This window comes from Colletotrichum phormii, assembly GCF_030913505.1.
Source record: "Colletotrichum phormii strain CBS 102054 chromosome Unknown BDP81scaffold_9, whole genome shotgun sequence".
Lineage (NCBI taxonomy): Eukaryota > Fungi > Ascomycota > Sordariomycetes > Glomerellales > Glomerellaceae > Colletotrichum > Colletotrichum phormii.
The window spans coordinates 1,012,664-1,030,522 of record NW_026851451.1 but is presented as its reverse complement, the minus strand read 5'-3'; the positions used below and the strand labels follow the sequence as shown (position 1 = coordinate 1,030,522).

The 17,859-nt window shown below is 52.9% G+C and overlaps 4 protein-coding genes across 4 annotated transcripts; all 4 read left to right on the top strand.

The window, feature by feature from the left end:
• Positions 1-1,758: 1,758 nt before the first annotated feature.
• Positions 1,759-4,127, top strand: BDP81DRAFT_318317 (uncharacterized protein; the record flags this gene model as incomplete). Its single annotated transcript, XM_060584350.1, has 4 exons — positions 1,759-2,140; positions 2,206-3,263; positions 3,316-3,907; positions 3,964-4,127. The coding sequence occupies 4 exons, from the start codon at positions 1,759-1,761 to the stop codon at positions 4,125-4,127; spliced, it is 2,196 nt and encodes a 731-aa protein (XP_060445837.1).
• Positions 4,128-8,406: 4,279 nt separating this feature from the next.
• On the top strand, positions 8,407-11,370 carry BDP81DRAFT_348094 (uncharacterized protein). The gene is made up of 4 exons (XM_060586158.1): positions 8,407-8,463; positions 8,514-9,395; positions 9,452-10,156; positions 10,212-11,370. The coding sequence occupies exons 2-4, from the start codon at positions 8,722-8,724 to the stop codon at positions 11,038-11,040; spliced, it is 2,208 nt and encodes a 735-aa protein (XP_060445836.1). The 5' UTR covers positions 8,407-8,463; positions 8,514-8,721; the 3' UTR covers positions 11,041-11,370.
• A 395-nt stretch (positions 11,371-11,765) lies between these two features.
• Positions 11,766-13,766, top strand: BDP81DRAFT_373628 (uncharacterized protein). The gene is made up of 2 exons (XM_060586678.1): positions 11,766-12,009; positions 12,063-13,766. The coding sequence occupies exons 1-2, from the start codon at positions 11,796-11,798 to the stop codon at positions 13,628-13,630; spliced, it is 1,782 nt and encodes a 593-aa protein (XP_060445835.1). The 5' UTR covers positions 11,766-11,795; the 3' UTR covers positions 13,631-13,766.
• A 198-nt stretch (positions 13,767-13,964) lies between these two features.
• BDP81DRAFT_460792 (chromatin associated protein KTI12) lies at positions 13,965-15,161 on the top strand (the record flags this gene model as incomplete). Its single annotated transcript, XM_060593695.1, has 2 exons — positions 13,965-13,970; positions 14,025-15,161. The coding sequence occupies 2 exons, from the start codon at positions 13,965-13,967 to the stop codon at positions 15,159-15,161; spliced, it is 1,143 nt and encodes a 380-aa protein (XP_060445834.1).
• Between the last annotated feature and the right edge of the window lie 2,698 nt (positions 15,162-17,859).

The window sequence follows — 17,859 nt, the reverse complement described above, 5'->3', positions numbered from 1 at the left end:
CAGGTGGCGATGTGCGACCCTGGGCAACGGCGTCGGCGGGGAGGCCGTGCCAGGCGGCATGGGCCCGTTTAGCTTCCGCGCTGAACGGGGTTTGTGGTCTGAGCTGTGCCAACTTCGACTTGCAAACAGGCGGACAGGCGTACGATGTGCGTGTAAGTCCTAGTCAAGCGCCGCACGCGCTAAACCTTATCTTGACGGGGGATGTTGGGTGTCACTCTAGTCGTACGAGATAGGAGTCATGATGATCAGCTTACCGGACTCGACATTGTACTTGGAGCTGGGAAACAGAGAATGGTGTTGGCGTTTTCGCGGTCGTATCGTGGGGATAAAGGTCGAACGCCGGCGGGTTGGGAGCTTATCCACTCTGGTAGATCCGGGGGGGCGATTGTTCTCTCTGCTACATGCATGCATCTGGATGCTTGGAGATGGTTCATGATGCGAAGAACGACAGGACGCGGAGTCGCGGAGTGGCGGAGGTTGGTTTGAGTCAAGGCGCACTCGAGGCTTGATGTTATGAATGCTGGGGGGTTTAATATCGACGGGGAGCGGGATGCAGTCCTGAGGGATGTTGGATGACGGTCAATCGTCACGGGTCTTGGGGCTCGGGCCGGTTCGCTGGTGCGAGCTTTACTGTCGATCTCTGAGGCATTTGTAAGAATGGAATAAGAGAAACAGTGTTTTCGGATATGAAAGGTTCGTGATGAAAATAAGTTCAACGTCGGGTTGACGTGGCATTGATCAATCGCCTGTCAGGCGACGGTGGTCGAATGGAGGAAACAACGTTGGTCAGGTTGGGGTAGAGGGAAGGGGACAGTGCCGATTGCCAGAAAGGTAACCCTGATAGGTGCACAAGCTTGGTCGGTCATTTCTCGTGCCCTTCGTATATGCCACCCTGATTCGATAGGACTTTCCTGGAATCTAGCCTTCCTTGCCACGGAACCCCGTGCGCTCTCCGGTGGCAGGAGCCGGAACCAGCTTCGGCCATCGGCCACCGGTGCGGCAAAAGGATCCTCCCGCACTTCCGGGGCCCCGGTGAGTGGCCGGTGATGGATCGGGTTAGAGCACTCTTATTCGTGAATCAATGGACCCACCTTCGGTCTCAGAAAGAGACTAGTGGCTCAGCTGGGCCGAAGGAGCGGAGACCAGGACCAGCTCATTCAGCAGCGCTGCAGCACAGCGTGCCCACAAGAAAGTACCTTACAGGTTGACGGGGACTGCGCGGGATGGCTGCGGCCCTGCTGCTTACTGGTCGCGCTGTTTGTTCTGCTGTCATGGGGTGAGTGTGTGACAGCGCCGTTTCCCCCCCTCGTATTAATCTTGTTGGCTGCTCTTTTCGCACCGTCTTTCCTTCGTTCCCGCTCTCCTGCATGACTTTCCCGAGCGGTAAAGAACGGTGAGAAAAGGGCAACTTTGCGAGATTGACACCTTCTACTCGAGTCCCGCCGACGACATACCAAAACCGCGACTCCGAGTTGTCGAGTGTTGAAAGGGAGGCAGACCGAGACGAGTCCCTGGCATTTTTCGCTTATCCAGAGAGAGTGACCCCCGCGCCAATTCCGAAATTGAGCGTGAGCAGACACAGCCCCCCGGAAGGCTGGCCATTCGACGTTTGGGAGGAAACAAGGACCTGTTGTTCGGTTCTTTGAAGAACCACAAGGGGCTACGGAATCATCGAATCGAACCTACCGAGCGGATTGAAAGCGCCGGGCGACTTAACGGTTGGCCACTTATATGTCCTGCCAACTCACAGACATTGCAATGGCTTCTGTTTCCTCGAGGGCCCCGACGCCTCATTCGCCTTACGATGTGCAGTCCGCGGCCGACACCGAAGAATCGTGGCAGTATCTCGACTACGCCTCATTACCGGCCTCAGTCGGCTTCTTGCCCAGCCCGGCAAGTGGCAGTCTCAACGGCTTCGCGGTCGTCGGCCACCACGCCGGCTCGGACCCGGCGGGCCTATCCCCGCTAAATCTTGACCTCGACCAGCCCGCCTTCTCCGCCTCGAGCTTTCCGGACCAAGCAGAGGCGTTTGCCGCCCCGGCGCCGTCTGTTGATAGCCAGTTCGTTCCCAGCGGCCAGGAATCCAATTTCTTGACACCGCAGGGCTTCCTCTTTGCAGAGGAGCAGCTGAACCTGAATGGTTAGTCCTGATGCCACTCGTGGCCGACTTTGACGTATACCCTGGCTAACTAGCTTTGTTCTCAGAACTGACATCTTTTGTCAACTCATTCCAATCGAACAATGCCTCCCTGACCGGCCTAGACACATTCCCCCAACAGCACGATGGCGATATCGACCTGTCACAAACCCTATCAACCAGCACCAACCCGGGCCCTTGGAACTCCACGAACCTGAAAGTCGATAATGGGAGCTCAATGTTTCTGATGGAGGATTTTTCCGCATCCTCGTCTCAAAGCTCCACGTCCACAAGCCCCTCCCAGTCCAACTCCAGCTCCCCAGACCTCAAACATGAGGCCGACAGGGCAGCGTCGGCCCACCAGATCCGCAAGGTCATCACCGGCAAGGTTGAGAAGAAGAAGGCCACCGAACCTGCAAACAAATTCGTCATCGTCACGCCCAACTCCATTAATGCCTCCTCGGGCCGTCCCAACCCGTGGGAGTGCTTCGAAGCCATGAAGATCCAAACGCGTGGTCGCAAGGGGCCTCTGGCAAACGCGACAAAGGAGAGCGCACTCCAAGTCCGCCGCTTAGGTGCTTGCTTTTGCTGCCACAGCCGCAAAGTCAAGTGTGACTCGCAGAGACCGTGCAAGAGCTGTAAAAAGCTCGCCGGCCAGGTGCCGCAGGTCGTTTGCTGGCAATTTTCCGACTTTTTGACCGTGTTGTTCCCCGACTTCATGCGCAGCCACTTCCGCAAGGACCAAATGTCGAAATTCATGGCGGAGAACGTCGACGTCGACGCGGTGCAACTGGCCCCTCGTGAGGTTGAGCTCTTCTCTGGTCTCTCGGCGTCGCTCAAGGTTCGGGCGAGGTTCTTCAAGCCTCGGACGGAGGAAGTGCAACAGCACTACCACCTGCACGTGCAAAAAGATCGCGTAGACCTGCAAGCCAGAGGCTCGGCGCCCATGGTGTTGGAGTTGGATTCGCCTGCTCAGAGGGAGGCTTTGAGGAAGAAGGTGAAGGAGTACCTCGCCGCCATCGCAGCCGAGCCGAGGTTCGCAAAGTCAGTGACAGAGTCAATACGGCACACGGAGTTGCCAAAGAAGGTGTTGGACGTTGTGCAAACATACACCAACAAGTCTGATGTAAGTTGTCGTGCGCTAGTGTTGTGCATGTGCATTGGTTGACCCGATTCAGTCGACGATGGTCAAGAAGGCGTTAGCGATCTACGGCGCCCATTTCGTCATGACACGCCATCTCTGCATCACACGACAGAGCGTCGTGGGCCTTCAGGACTCCGGTCTCGTCCCTCAGGAAGTACCCTGGGTGACGCCGCGCGTCGTCAACAGGCAGATCAAGGCGGTGATTGACGAGCTCCTGATGAGGGACATGCAACACCTCTTCGAGTCCTTTTCAAAGCTGCTCAAGCCCAAGTCGAAACAGGAGTGGGCGCCATGCATGGCCTCGTTTCTGATACTGTGCCTATTCATGGAATCGGTCGAGACATCCGCGGATAACTTCGTCGTGGCACTCAACGAGATCAGCATGCGCAACCATACGCCCCCGGAATACAAACGCCAGGACGCCCTGAATGTCAACAAGGCGGTCGAGAACATGCCGTTCAAGCAGTTCGCGTACCAGTTCCACCAGATATACCAGACCCACAGCCGGGACACGGCGACTAAGCCATTCAATCCTATGCGTGACAACTCATGGGCCGAGCAAGGCGATCTGGATGGACCAGCCATAGAGATGGTCTTGGGCCTGAATAATCTGATTCAACAGAACGGTAGGCTGCCCAGGAACTCGATATTCGAATGTTAAATGCTGACTTGCGACTTTCAGGCGAAGAACTCGGAATCTTGGCGGAGGACCCAATCCTACCAAGCGACGACGCCCACCATCCGTTTCCAAGCGACGTATCGGTCAACTATACCGGTCGGCTTGTGTCCAAATTCTTGCTGTCTTTTATGGACGAAAAATACATCTTCGGCGAGAACTGGGTTTAACGGGTGTTTCGATACAACGCGAATGGAGTGGGATTGCATTTCTTGCGCAGAGGATGTCGGAATACCCTTCATATATATCTGATGGCAGTTACGACTTGGTGGCATAGGCATAGGAATAATGACTCTCTACTATAGCGATACCAATCAAGGTAAATAAATTTAGAACACAACACTTGCAACTCATACGAGATGCCATGTGATCTGTTCGTCCGATTTTAGTCCTGAAGCCGCACTATCTCGACGGTATCAGGGTGGAGCGGACCGGTTGTCTAGACCGTTGGATTTGTTCTCCCACTCGAACGAATAAAAAAGTAGTTGACACTCTTGCGCAGTAAGATCGCGAGGTGTAGGCATATCGTGGGGTTGGTCATCAGACCGGTGTAAAATCACACCACATTGAAACGAGCTCGCGTGCGTGTCCGTGTCGCTTGGCTTCGGCACTTGCTCAGGGCCATTGACGACGGATTTGGTTCAGGACCGAGGTGCAGACTGCCAATATGATATCACGAGGCAGTCTAACGCCATTTGGAAGACTGAAAAGGACCATGCATAAGATCCGTAACCCAAGTCTGGGTGGCCCGCGAAACTGTTGGTGATGCTGTTGAGGTCAGGAGCAAGAGATGGAGAAAAGGGAAGAGGGACGCGTAAAAATATACTTTGCGAGAAAAAACAAGGTCGAGAAATGTGGAGACGCTGTCGTTTTCCCGTGTCACGGGGTTTGACTACATGCTAGCCCTGATTGGTTCAAGCTTAGGCAGCACATTAGCTAAGCAGGCAGCGGGCAAGGCAACGACACCTCTTATTACTCGCGGACCACATTTCCCCCCTCTCTCGATCTCTTTTTTCCTCCTTACACACTTCGCACCAAAATAATCAACCGATCTCGACGTAACTTCTTCCACTTGTAATCGGTCAGTTTGAGTGCTAGAGGGAAAATGGGCTGCGCCTCCTACTTGATGTTTCTTGGGGTCCGGGTTCCGTCAATCAAGACGGGGTCCATCACCGAGAAATGTAATGGGGGAGTGATTTCCGACATACTCCGAATTTTTGCGATGACTGTTCTGCCGCCTCTCCCCGTGCCCCTACTCGAAAGCCTCACCTGCAACATGTTCCAGTCAGCCTTGAGGCCCTCGACTCACCGGACCAAGAAATGCATGTCGAGAATTGCCCACCTTGTCCGGTATCAGTCACACGGGCAGTGATAGCATTGCCCCGACGTTCCTTTGTTTTGTCATTGTTGTTCCGTTTTTCCAACTTTTCCCTGCCCCTTCCGCGCAAAGGCGCGTTTGCGCCCTAGACGTTTTACACCGAGGCGCAAAGCCACAATGAGCAACTCGGTGCCTTATCAGTCACACGCAACGGCGCACACATACATACCATTGCTAGTGACGAGACCTGGCACTCCGTTGGCGTTGGATTAGTTTTCCCTTCTCCCTGTCACCGAAGAGCACTGCATTCAGGGCGCGAACTCCCTCGTGCCTGGAAATATGGGGGTTGCTGCCTCAGATCGTCTAGGACCCCCATGTCATCCCCGTCACCAAACACGTCTTAACCCAGGCAACCAAGTCGTCTCCCAACCCCTCCATTCTGCAAACGTAGATGCGTTTCTGAGGCCGCGGTCATGTTCACTTTATTTTCATCCATTCCGGGAAGGAGGGGTCATATTTCCCCTGGTGAATGTCACGGCAATTGCACCGATCTGACTCATTCTGTCTTTGTTCTGCCTCGCACTGTGGCTGGCCCTACCATCTGTAGGGGTCCAATACCTGATACTCGACTTTAAGGCATCCTGGCTTAGATCTCTGCAACCCTCGTCGTAGACGAATCACAATACACAATTGCCTGGATTATTAGGAATCTCATAGCTACCGAACCAGGATCGCCATACCGAGAATGCGCAACCGCGTGCAAGATATGGTATTTCCATATGAAATGTCATTGTCATTGTTTGACATGGCAGTGCACCGTGACTTGTAACGACTAGGGGCACTCGTCGTTGAACCTCTCAGATTGTCTTGTCTGCCTATGAAGGCATACTCCTGCCTAAGTTTGAGTGACTCAACCTTAGGTTAGTCTAATATGAAGCTCGATTGTTGGTCCGTTGGTCCGTCGGTCGTTGGATATAAATGGTTTGACAATACCTTAATACCTTAGGTTTTTTTGTTCAGACTCATCACAATACACTTCAAACCAACAGTCATACACTTCTTCATCACAAGACTACCACTGCCTCATCCTACTTCGACTCATATCCAATCCTCAATCCTCTTACAACCAACCGCCAACATGAGCGCCACTGCTGCCTTCACTACCCCCAAGATGTTCAAGGAGGGTGACGGCGATTCCACCTCTTTCCCCAACGACCCGAGTAAGTTCTTCACAACACAACGCCTTCGTATGACGACACTGAGACTAATCCTTCGACAGCCAACGGTCAATAAGCCAAGTCGATCTAAACCACTATGGAACAAACAAACAAAAACATCTTTATCGACGGCGTTTATGGGAATATACACAACATGAAAGAGGCGACAGCACACGACAGGAGCATGTCGTCTGCCTCACGGCGGTCCATTGGCTCAAACAGACAAACTGTACTTTTATTAGATGGGGGACACGGGTTGGATAGTTATTTATTTCAGAATGGCACGATGTCGGGCATAGGGCTGCAGGACACATACGAGGATGTGTACCTGTGCAGCCCTAAAGACCGCTGCGGGATCTTGCATACAGAGGGGCGTTTTGGGACATTTCTATAACGATATCATTGGAGGACGACGATGGCTCTGAGATTAGGGGAGGGGTACACACCACGCTCACAGTTACGATAGGAGAAGGGAAGGCTACAGCATCTCTGTTAGGCATCTATAGGCGGGAATCTACCTATATACACACACTCACACGCTTACACACACACACGCCCTTCATGCGGCTACGGGGCTTCTCTTGTGGCCACCCGTCTCCAGCGAGTGAATGACCCTCTCAGCCAATGCCAGGCGTTCTTAATCCGCTTTAGGCAATCGTGACATGTCGTTTTGGCGGATGTACGCCCTTTGCGGAGGGGGCTAAGCGGAGGTGGGAGCGGGAACGGCGGGATGTTGGGCCACCCGTTGTCGTCTGGCGGGTTCCTGATGACGAGGCTCGGGGGACGTTTGAAAGCAGGTCCAGACTGCATCTTTTATGGACTGAGGAATATGTAAGACGGCTTGATACAGGGAGTAGATTAGAGGCATGGGTGCTCACCTGTTCCGTGCTGCCCGCTGCTGGTGTTGTTTCTACGAGAGTCAGTGTTGCATAACATCACTGTACATATTCCAGCATAGCAATGCACTGATGTCTATTTTATACAAATATCTTCACTCGGTACTATGTCTTTTCCTTGGTCATTTGTCCTATTTTGAGAGTCTTGGGGGATGACGGCAGACCTCAGATTTGAAGCTCGGCTTTGCCGGGTTGAATGTGATCAAACCCAGGCACTGCTAGGCGGATCACATGGCACACAGAATCATTCTGACATGGCATTACAGATAGCAGATCTTTCTTTAAAATCTTAGATATGTGGTGCTGAGATGACGGAGGGTGATGGAAAATGCTGGAACACTCCTGTGCATGGGTTGCTGAGGGGTAGGCACGTCGTGGCGAAGTAACACCACCACCTGATAGACGGTAACAAGAACTCGCCCGTTTCCCTTTTCGATATTTCTACGTGGGTGAAAAAAAATTTTAAATTTTTTTTAGTTCTACCTTTAAATTGATTTGGTTCATCATTTCCATCGCCATGAAATTCACGTTCGTTAAGATGCGGGAGTTGAAAACCTAGAAATTTCGAATATTGTGGCGAGCATCACTTTACCTGCCTATTGACCAACATGTCAATACCGGACTTGCGTTCGTGCAAACTTGATGACAAAGGGATGAAGCATACGCTAGCTCCCGTAAGGCAATATGCCTACTATGTGAAGACATTTGTGGTGCAAGAACGCTTTGAACCATGGTAGCTTTATGGCCACAAATAAGAAAGAGCTCACCTGCCTATTCTCGCATCCAGAGCCTTTGTCAGACCGAGACCTACCGTGCATAAGATTGTAATCTATGGCTACCTTTGTTGGAATTCTGAGACCTAAGGTTTTTCTCCGAGTGTAATTCTCCTCTCAGACATTGCCTCCACCATTGATTTTTGTTCATCATGGTAGGATCCAATGGGCAAGTAGACATCTGAAGGCAGGAATCTATATTGCAGATTGACCGGGCCTGGTAGACTGGCTGAGAATAACACCTTACTGTCAAACATGGCATCAGAGTCGAGTTTTTCTGATACCTTACCTAAGTACCCAAGGTAAGGCTGCCTTCCAGCCATAGAGCTGTGCCTGATACCATTCCCCTCAGGTGGTCGGCCTCCTGCAAACGACCAACAGATGCATGAATACCCAATCACGTATTCATTCACTTTCAAACAAAACACAATTCTGCCCTACGTTCCCTGACTTCTCCTCTTCTTACTTCACCCACCGCACTCACCTTGAATGTCGACTCTGCGATTTTCCCCACGATAAACAATATCAACATCAACGCGTAACATCACCTTCTAGTCGCCATGGACATCAAGGACGTTTCTGATGTCGACGAATTTGCCTCCTTCATGGAAAGGCTCCGAGTCCTCGCGGAACGAGCCAGCCGCAGAAAAGGGCAGATTCCCCACGATCACCCTTTGCCCGGCATGCTTGTGATGCAATTCATGATGGCAAGATCAATGCGTCTATCACGCCCAGCTTCGAGCGGAGAGTCAGATATTGCAACTACTCAGATTCCGCCGGCATATCTCCCCTGCATCCAGCCTGCAAACGAGCTGCAGCCTCTGCCAATCTCCAAGATGAGATTGGAAGAGCACCATCGGGGCAAGCGAGTTTTTGTTCGGACAATGACGCCCACGGATAAGATCAACGCAATCATGGCCATTGCGGAAGACGAGGCAGGCACTGCTGTCTTACTTCAAGTCTACAATCAGCCAGATCACAAGGCTGTGCAACCTGACGACCTACTCCCTGAAGGCAGCATCTGTATTATCAAGGACCCGTTCTTCAAGGTGACTACCGACGGCAAATACAGCCTACGGGTGGACCATGTTGGCGACATCATCCCACTAGCCGAGGGCGACGAACGCATCCCGTCGCAGTGGAGGACCACAAAGACTGGTGCCAGCTCCGAGAAGATCCGACAGCAAGGAAACACTGCTGTAGCACAGCAGAATTGGGGGAAAGCAGAGATATTGTGAGTGCATGGGAGGACTCTTAATATCAAGAAATCTTTTGCTAATCGCGGCCTAGATATTCCAAGGCACTCGCTTCTGCTAGCACGCCTGAACAGAAGCGCGCAGCGCTCCTCAACCGTTCCTTGGCAAATCTTAAGCTTCATCGCCCAGAGAAGGCGCTGAGCGACGCCATTGAAAGCCGACAGAACAATGAACCAACTGAGAAAGGACTGTTCCGAGAGGCCAAGGCCCACTACGCGGTGGAACAGTTTTCACTCTGCTCTGAGAAGCTACGCCAAGTAATCACACTGAACCCCCGAAACCGAGACGCAGAGAAGGAACTCGAGCGGACTCTATGTCGCATTCGTGAGCAAGATCAGGGGACTTACCAGTGGAAGCAGATGCATACCCAAGCCGAGGCCACCCCGCCTACGATCGATTGTGCGAGCTACACTGGTTCTGTCGAGGTGCGCCACTCCCCTGGACGTGGACGAGGACTCTTTACTTCCAAGCCAGTGAAGGCCGGCGATCTTCTACTCTGCGAGAAAGCCTTTGCATACAGCTATGCTGGTGACGATGATGCTGTTAGTGTCCAGAAGATCAAAATACTAATGAGCTGGGACACCAAGAGGATGGCGATGGGCGGGCAGGCAGATCTTCTCTCCGGCCTCGTACAGAAGTTGCATCACAACCCCCAGGCTGCCTCTCGTTTCTTCGACTTGCACCGCGGCAAATATCGGCCAGGCGAGACTGCAAAGCAGATTCAGAGGGTAGTTGATACGTAGGTGGTGCTCTCGAGGATAAACGCAAAATAATCGGCACTAACATAATCACAGGTTCCTTGTCGCGATGATCGTAAGTCTCAACTGCTTCGGTGCGCCGCGAGCATCCATCCTCAACTTGAGCGATAAGGGAGGTGAACAAGGAGGCTACACCACCTGCGGCATTTGGACTCAGGCGTCCCATATCAACCACTCATGTGTCGGCAACTGTCACCGCTCGTTCATTGGAGACGTGATGATGGTACGAGCTTCGAGAGACATGGACGCCGGCACGGAGTTGCTGATCAGCTACCGGATGACCGATGAAGGTGCTAGCTATGACGAAACCCAGAAGATATTGCAGAACTGGGGATTCATTTGCCGATGTGAGTTGTGCGAAGAGAAGAAGTTGATCTCGAAGCCGACCTTCCAAAAACGCCAGGGCCTTTTCCGAGACTTGAAGAGCACCATGAAAAACTGCAAGACTCTAGCCCACGAGTCCAAGGCACAACGGCTGCTTGGCCAGCTGGAGGAGACTTACGCCGCCAGGAAAGGATCCTACCGTCTGGAGTTATGGGATTCGTACCTTGCGCTCGGACAGAAGCGACTGAGCAGGGGAAAACCTTTTGAAGCTCTCGAGTTGTCGATCAAGAGCTTCGAGGCTCGTGGCTTCATTATCGAGGCTAGCCGAGCGACAAACTTATCCACCAAGCCTCATCTGAAGGTCATCAAGTGGGGTCCACCTGGCGAGCACATCGTAACGGCCTTCCTCGTTATGTTCCACGCGTACAAGACTGTGGCCCCTGAGCTATGCGGACAGGCGAGGGAGTATGCTCGGACGGCCTACGCAATTTGTTATGGAGAGAACGAAACTATTGAGGAGGCTTTTGAGGAGCTCAAGTGATGTTCGCACAAGCATACATGCCTGGAGGCGGGGGGATCCCACACTCATCTGGCGTATTAGGGTTGACACCACGGTTAACCACTCGCTGTGAGGAGTTTAGCAGTGATTTCATAAAGTTGAGATCTCGTAAGGGAATAAGAGAAAATGTGGAACAACTCATCATGCTCGAATTGTGCACGATGTTAACTCCATCTTCCAGAAATACCCCGCAAAGTCGAAACTATTGACAATCAGGCAGGAAGTTCGTGGTGAACACTTTCAACGCTATTATCCGTGTAACTTTACTACAAGACTACTTCAGTTAAGATGGAATCAAGTCACTCAGCTGTGTTGCCTACCTCGTCTTTTGAAGTGGTCGGGGCAACTTGGATGAAGGCCCGCCCATGTAAGTCATAGACAGTCGCCTCAGCCTGCTTCACCTGCCCGCCTTCCATCAAGTCGCTACTGCAGCAGGATTCCTGTTTAATTTGTTTAAACTGATTCCATTACTTTCCAATATGCCCATACACCTGGGCATTTCCAAGTGACATGTGGTTTATCTATGTGCCTTGCTGTTGAGCAGGCAATCGGCGTGCCATTGTGAGTAAAGCTGTCACCAGCTGTTGCCAGCTTACACGATAGACCTATGCTAAATGATACCTTATGTAATTTAAGGTTTCGAACTGACCAGGGACCCCTATGAGCCCCTGCCCAACCCGACTTTAATTGACGATAGTGGGACATTTCCAACCGCGTCGCCAAACGCGTCAAGCCCCATGCAGTTCGCGATGGAGCTCTCCTCGTCCTTGACGGATTTATCTGCCGTATCATCGCCAGACTCATTTAGAACGGCCTTCCAATCACCAGATGCCATATCCGAAAAACTGACTCCCACAGGTCCCGCATCTCCCAAGCGCATGTACTCATCCGCGACCCTGCTCCCCCGTGAGCTGAAGGAGCATTGCCAGATCTACCTAGAAGAGCACCTTTGTACGTTAGCATGCTATCCTCCCTCCTCACGACATGTGCTGACAGCGTTCTAGACAATGGCGCACTCGGCCTGTACAACAGCCTCCTCACCGCCGGGTACTCACGAAAGACCAATACCAACCCGAAGCGCGTTCCTGTCCCTCCGTTAACCCACCTTGCTCTCCTCAACACTCTGACCATCCACCCGAGCCATACGACTCGAGCCCCTGGCGCCGACCGTCTCGAGGTCTGCTCACAGACACTGGACTACCTGCGAAACTTGCTCGCCATCGTTGGGCCTATCAACGCCGGCTTCAAGAATGCGTTCCAATTCCATGGGGTCCAGTACGGCCGCCGAAACCGATACCACGATGAGGAGGACGAGGACCTCGACGGTGATCAGATCGGAAACAACAAGTTGGCCAACGAGGACAGCATATGGCAGCGTGCGCAAGACTTTTGGGCTGTCCTCGGTTGGGCATTCAACTGCAGCAGACTGCACCCCCACCGCTGGCGCTTCTGGAAAACATGGCTGCAGTTCATGATCGACGTTCTCGAGACCGACATCTACGAGCGAAAGCGCTTAGACGAGGAATCGCTGGCCTCGTCGCAGCAACCTCAGGACTGGGCACACATGCGAGAGTCGATCCTCGTCATGTACATCAAGCAGAAGACTGACTCCGGGCGGGGTGCTCTGAGAATGATCCTCCAAGCCGTCTTCGCTGACGGCTGCACCTCATCCCTGGCAAAGTTCCCCGAGGTGTTCAACAAGGAGACAAAGGGGTTACCAAGCGAGGACAAGAAACGCAAACGCATGACTACGCTTGATATTGAGAACGACCAGTTTGGCGACTATTTCAACGAAGAGCTGACGGACGACGAACCTTCCGAGGCGGGCACGCCGGGAACGCCTCACACTCCACGCACACCAGCTCGGAAAGCTGGAGATGTTGTCGCCGCCCCACTGGCAGATTCGATTCCTCTCCGTTTGAGACTGATGGAACTTCTGTCAGAGGTTGCCTACAATATGCCTGAGGAGTTCATGGACCACAACGAATACACACTGGACTTGTGCAGGTTACTCAAGCAGCAACCCCTGTCATTTTTTCACCAATTCATCACCGACATGAGCTCGTACATACAGCGATATGGGGCTGCTTTCAAGATCGACTTCCTAGCCGTCCAGCTCGATCAACTGCTGCCCTCCGGATATGAGGACCCCAAGAAGGTCATCAAGGGGGAGGACAGCGGCATCATCATCAACGCAGACGTCCTCGAGTTGTGCTACCTGGGTCACCATGCTAATACCATCGATCCAGAAGACAACGCCAGGGTGGCGCTGATCCTTGAGAGCCTGCTCCACACGCTACCGGCGGAGGAGATTCGGGAAGCCAGAGACAGGCTTCGGAAAGCCGCGCTTAAGGGGATTGAGGTACGGAAGGCGAAGGCCAAGGGTACGAATCGGAGGAGCGCAACAACCCCGAGTCGCCGGGGCCGAGGTAAAAAGGGCCCTAGTCCGCGGGATATTTACGCCAAGGAGATGATGGATCTGGCGGGAGAGCGTATGCTTCTCTACGTTGACATTATAGGCGCTCATGAGCCTGAATGTAACGGAGACGAGGATGAGAATATGGATGACTGAGGAGAGTGTTCATTTGCTAGGGACTGTGACGGGATTGCATGTAGAAGGGGGGTTTAGGCGTTTTACAGAGTCAAAGAACTCATGATACCCATACTCGAAAGTTTCGAGATTCAACACATTACATATTGTTCGTATGCTCCTCTGTAACTGCTCATGAACCATGTGAAGAGGGTGTACATGTTGCAACTTACTTGCAAGCTGCGCACGATGACTGAAGTCCCGATTTGGTAGGTGGGGTAGCTGATCGCAAGGCGCAAAAAATCCCCAGAAACCCCGCCAAAGTCTGTCACTCACATTCAACCACAACCCCTCAACTCACGAACCGCCAGCAGGCATGCCGGTGAGTCTTCTTCCCTTCTGGGCTCGTGACAAAAGAAAGCTTACTCTGTGACAGTTAATCGTAGTTTCAGGTCTCCCGACCTCGGGCAAGACGACCCGCGCAAAACAGCTACAGGCCCACCTAGCAGCACGCATCGCTGCCGCCGCCGCCGCCGACGGCAGCAGCAAACAGTCACCACCGTACCGACTTCACTACATCTCCGACTCGACGCTCTCGATATCGCGCGATGTATACGACCTCGACCCGAACAAGGTGCGCGCGCACACGCGCTCCGCCAACGCCTCGGAGAAGGACGCCAGGGCGGCTGTTTATGGGGCCGTGAAGCGCGTGCTGTCGGACCGGGATATCGTTATTCTGGATGGCATGAATTACATAAAGGGGTGGCGGTACCAGCTACACTGCGAGGCTAAAGCTATGAGGACGCCGAGCGTCGTGCTTCAGATTGGATGTGGAGTTGAAAGAGCTAGGGGGATAAACGAGGAGAGGTTGAGGAGGCGAGAGACGGCTGCAACGACGACCACGACAGAAGAGACAGAAGGGGCGGACAGCCAGCCCTCGGAAGGTTCGAGAGACACCACCGAGGACGAGAACAAGCGAGACGACAACGACGAAGAGCAACAGCCCTACGACACCGACAACTGGGACAACCTCGTCTTCCGCTACGAGGAGCCAAACCCAATGACGCGCTGGGACAGCCCCCTCTTCACCCTCATCTGGGACGACGACGCAGCGCAGACGGCCAAAGTATGCGACCACATCTGGGACGCGGTAGCGGGCACAGGCCGGAAAGCCATCAAGCCCAACCAGGCGACGGTCCAGCGCAGCCGCGAGACGAGCGGGGATTATCTGTACGTGCTGGACCGCGAGACGCAGGATGTTGTCAAGAGGATTTTGGAGGCGCAGGCTGAGGGGGAGGAGGGCGGGGAGGTTAGGGTCTGGGAGGGTGATGATGGGGCATCGGCGGCAGCGGGAGCAGCAGGGGGAGGAGCGGGAGGGGAGAAGAAGAAGGAGCTTGTTGTACAGCTTCCTGGTCGCAAGGTCGGGCTGCCGCAGCTTCAGAGGCTGAGGAGGGCGTTTGTGGGTTTGAATCGTGGGGGCATTGGGCTTGAGGGCGTAGGGAACTTTAGTGCGGAGAGGATGAGGGAGAGCTTTGTTGGGTATCTGAATGATACGTTTGAGAATGAGGGATGAGTTACTCTGTCCAAAAGGAGCAAAAGGGGCGAGAGAGAAGCGTTTGCGATAGAGGCTGTATAATTGATACCCCTGAGATGGTTCACGATTCGAATTGGGAAATCTCTGCTTTGAGGCTTACTTGTGAGGGCACTGGGTGAGGCGACATAGAGTTACGGGAGGGCTCATCGCTCTCGTTATCGAGAAGTGTTTGCATAGAAACTCAGTGCCAAGAACTTTATGAGGCTGCATCTGTAGATGTGTGAAGGACATGTATGCTAAGAATACGTTTTGACTTTGGTAAACATGGTCTAGCAGAGAGGCAGCTGGCTGTGATTTCGCCTCCAGCGGCGTGTGCCCATCATGCCTCAAAGTGGTCTTTGGAAAAATTGGCATTTTGGAAACAGATACTCGGTCGTAGAAGAGAGAGAGATTCTTGCGTCACTGCCTGCCCTTGATTGGCACAGCTCACCGAACCCGAGTGAGGTTAACTGCACACCATCAGGAATGCTGCAGCGTCTCAACGTGATCCAGCGAGCCCAAATGGGAGCGGCCAAGTCGATTTTAGACACTTGAGAAAAAGGTCTAGGTCATGATGGCGTGTAGACTTTGTGTGAAATCTATCTTAGTCATTGTGGTTGGTGTTGCATAGTGTAAGAGAGGTAGCGTGCCGAGGGACGCTCTGAACTCTAGTGAGGCAATCGCCAAGAGCCCGCGTTACTAAATCTCAGTCAGACCATTTTCTCCTTTCCAAGACGGCTTGACAGCAGGAGGTGAGGAGCTACCCGGATTCCGGATTCCGAAAGGCAAAAAAAAAGTACCCGTTCCAGATCTCCCGATCGGAGCAGATGCAGAAGCTTGCAAAGTAGTCGGGTGCACCGTGAAGACTGTAAAAAAGCATCCATATCCACGGACACATGTTGCATACCACTTTTCGACCAGGACTCACAGCGCGCAGACGTCCTCATAGTGCAACGGACACACCCGACTTTGCGATAAAACTCAAGGAACGAGCCTGAATAGGAGTTACGAAAACTAGGTCAGAGTCTCGATACAGGGTGAAGGCTTGTCGTAGGCCAAGTGACGAGGGAACTGGGGTCGCGGCGAATAGCGCCTCGGATGTTAACCTAAAAGGTCCGGAACGGGGAATGCGAAAAAGCTGGAGTCTAGAAGGCACCGGTGAATGGTAACCCGCATTGGTGGCGAGGTAGACGGCGTCGTTTGTCTAGTTCGATTCGCCAGCGTTGGCTCTGTAGAACAACAAGTGACTACGACTGTGTAACCGAGATCCGTATTTTGAAACTGAGACGACTTCTACTCGACCACGGCGCACAAGATGCCCTCATGCCAGCTCATGTGTTTGGCAAGGCGGGTTGACACTGGCTTGATAGCTCTCGTCGGAGCCTTATTGTCCGAGATGAACTTTCCGAGCGCTTTCAGCCTCAACTTCGAGATACTGATCTTGACTTGTTCAGATCTCAGCAATCATCAGTTCTCATTGCGATCAAAGCGTACTGGAACAGGAGATTCTGAACTCGGTTAGCTCCCTGTCATTGAAGACAGTAATGAGACTGAGCCAGACCGTTACAGACTTCTGTGAAGCTGGACGATATGAAGATTGAGTCATATACTATCAGATCTCAACGGCTACTCTAAAAGTCAGCATTTGGCCTTCTACCTTCCACGACAGATGAGAGTAGGCGTAGAGACTGAGCCATGGTGCCGGCATCATATTGTCTACAGTGCTATTCCTGGGAGGAGTACCTAGCGCGTCGCGTGTTTTCCATTCCGAGTTAGATCTCAATCAATTAGCTTCTCCGGTCCAAAAGACTACACAAATAGATCGACGAGTTTTGGGACCAGGTGGACGGTCGTTTGCTGGCCAGTGCAGAGAGTGTGTCGCGTATCGGCCGGCGGGGTTTGGGTATGAGAGTCGAGACTCGGCCGCTTGCCTCACTTTAATTTGGCCGGCCTTTCCAGCAAGTCATGTGGACCTTAGCTCAGACTGAATGAAGCTGGACGATGCGGGGTTCCACGACCAGGAACACAGAAAAAGGACGCAAATGCTTCATTGATTCGTAGAATTGTATCCGTGTTGAGCAGGAGCAGGTTGCGGACCGTGAAATCAAATACAGCGACAGTGTCACGAGGGGAAAGTAGCCGTATGGGCTGATTATGTTGTTGGAGCTTTATGTCAAAGTGTGTGCGCTGGGCTGCCTACTACCTACCCGTGACGGATGCGGTTCGTCTGGAACGGGCGACAGAAAAGAAAAAGAAAAAAGAGACATCCGTCGGACTTGGAGACGGGAGGATCAGGACGGAAGCACAGGCGCGCCGGCACAAGCAACAGGAATGGCAACGGCAACGGCAACGGCAACGAGAACCTAACGGCAGGCCCCCGCGCCTCCAGGCTTCAGCCAGTCAAAAGCAGCGGAAGGTGGGTTGGACGGGAAAGAAAAGGGATGATGAAGGACGGATGAGAGGGAAATGCAATCGCCAAGATCGCTGGCCAGCCACGAGTGATAAGCTTTGCCAAGAGGAACAGAGCCAAGACGGGCAGGTGTGGGAAAAGACGGGGTGTCACCGTGTCGGGTTGGGGAAGTTTGGGAAGGAAGCACGAAGAACGGGGGAAAGAAAGAAAGCACAAGCCACCCGTGGACCTCACCTTCCACAACTTCTAAGGTACTTAGCGTATCACCTACCTATCTGACGGTGCAGG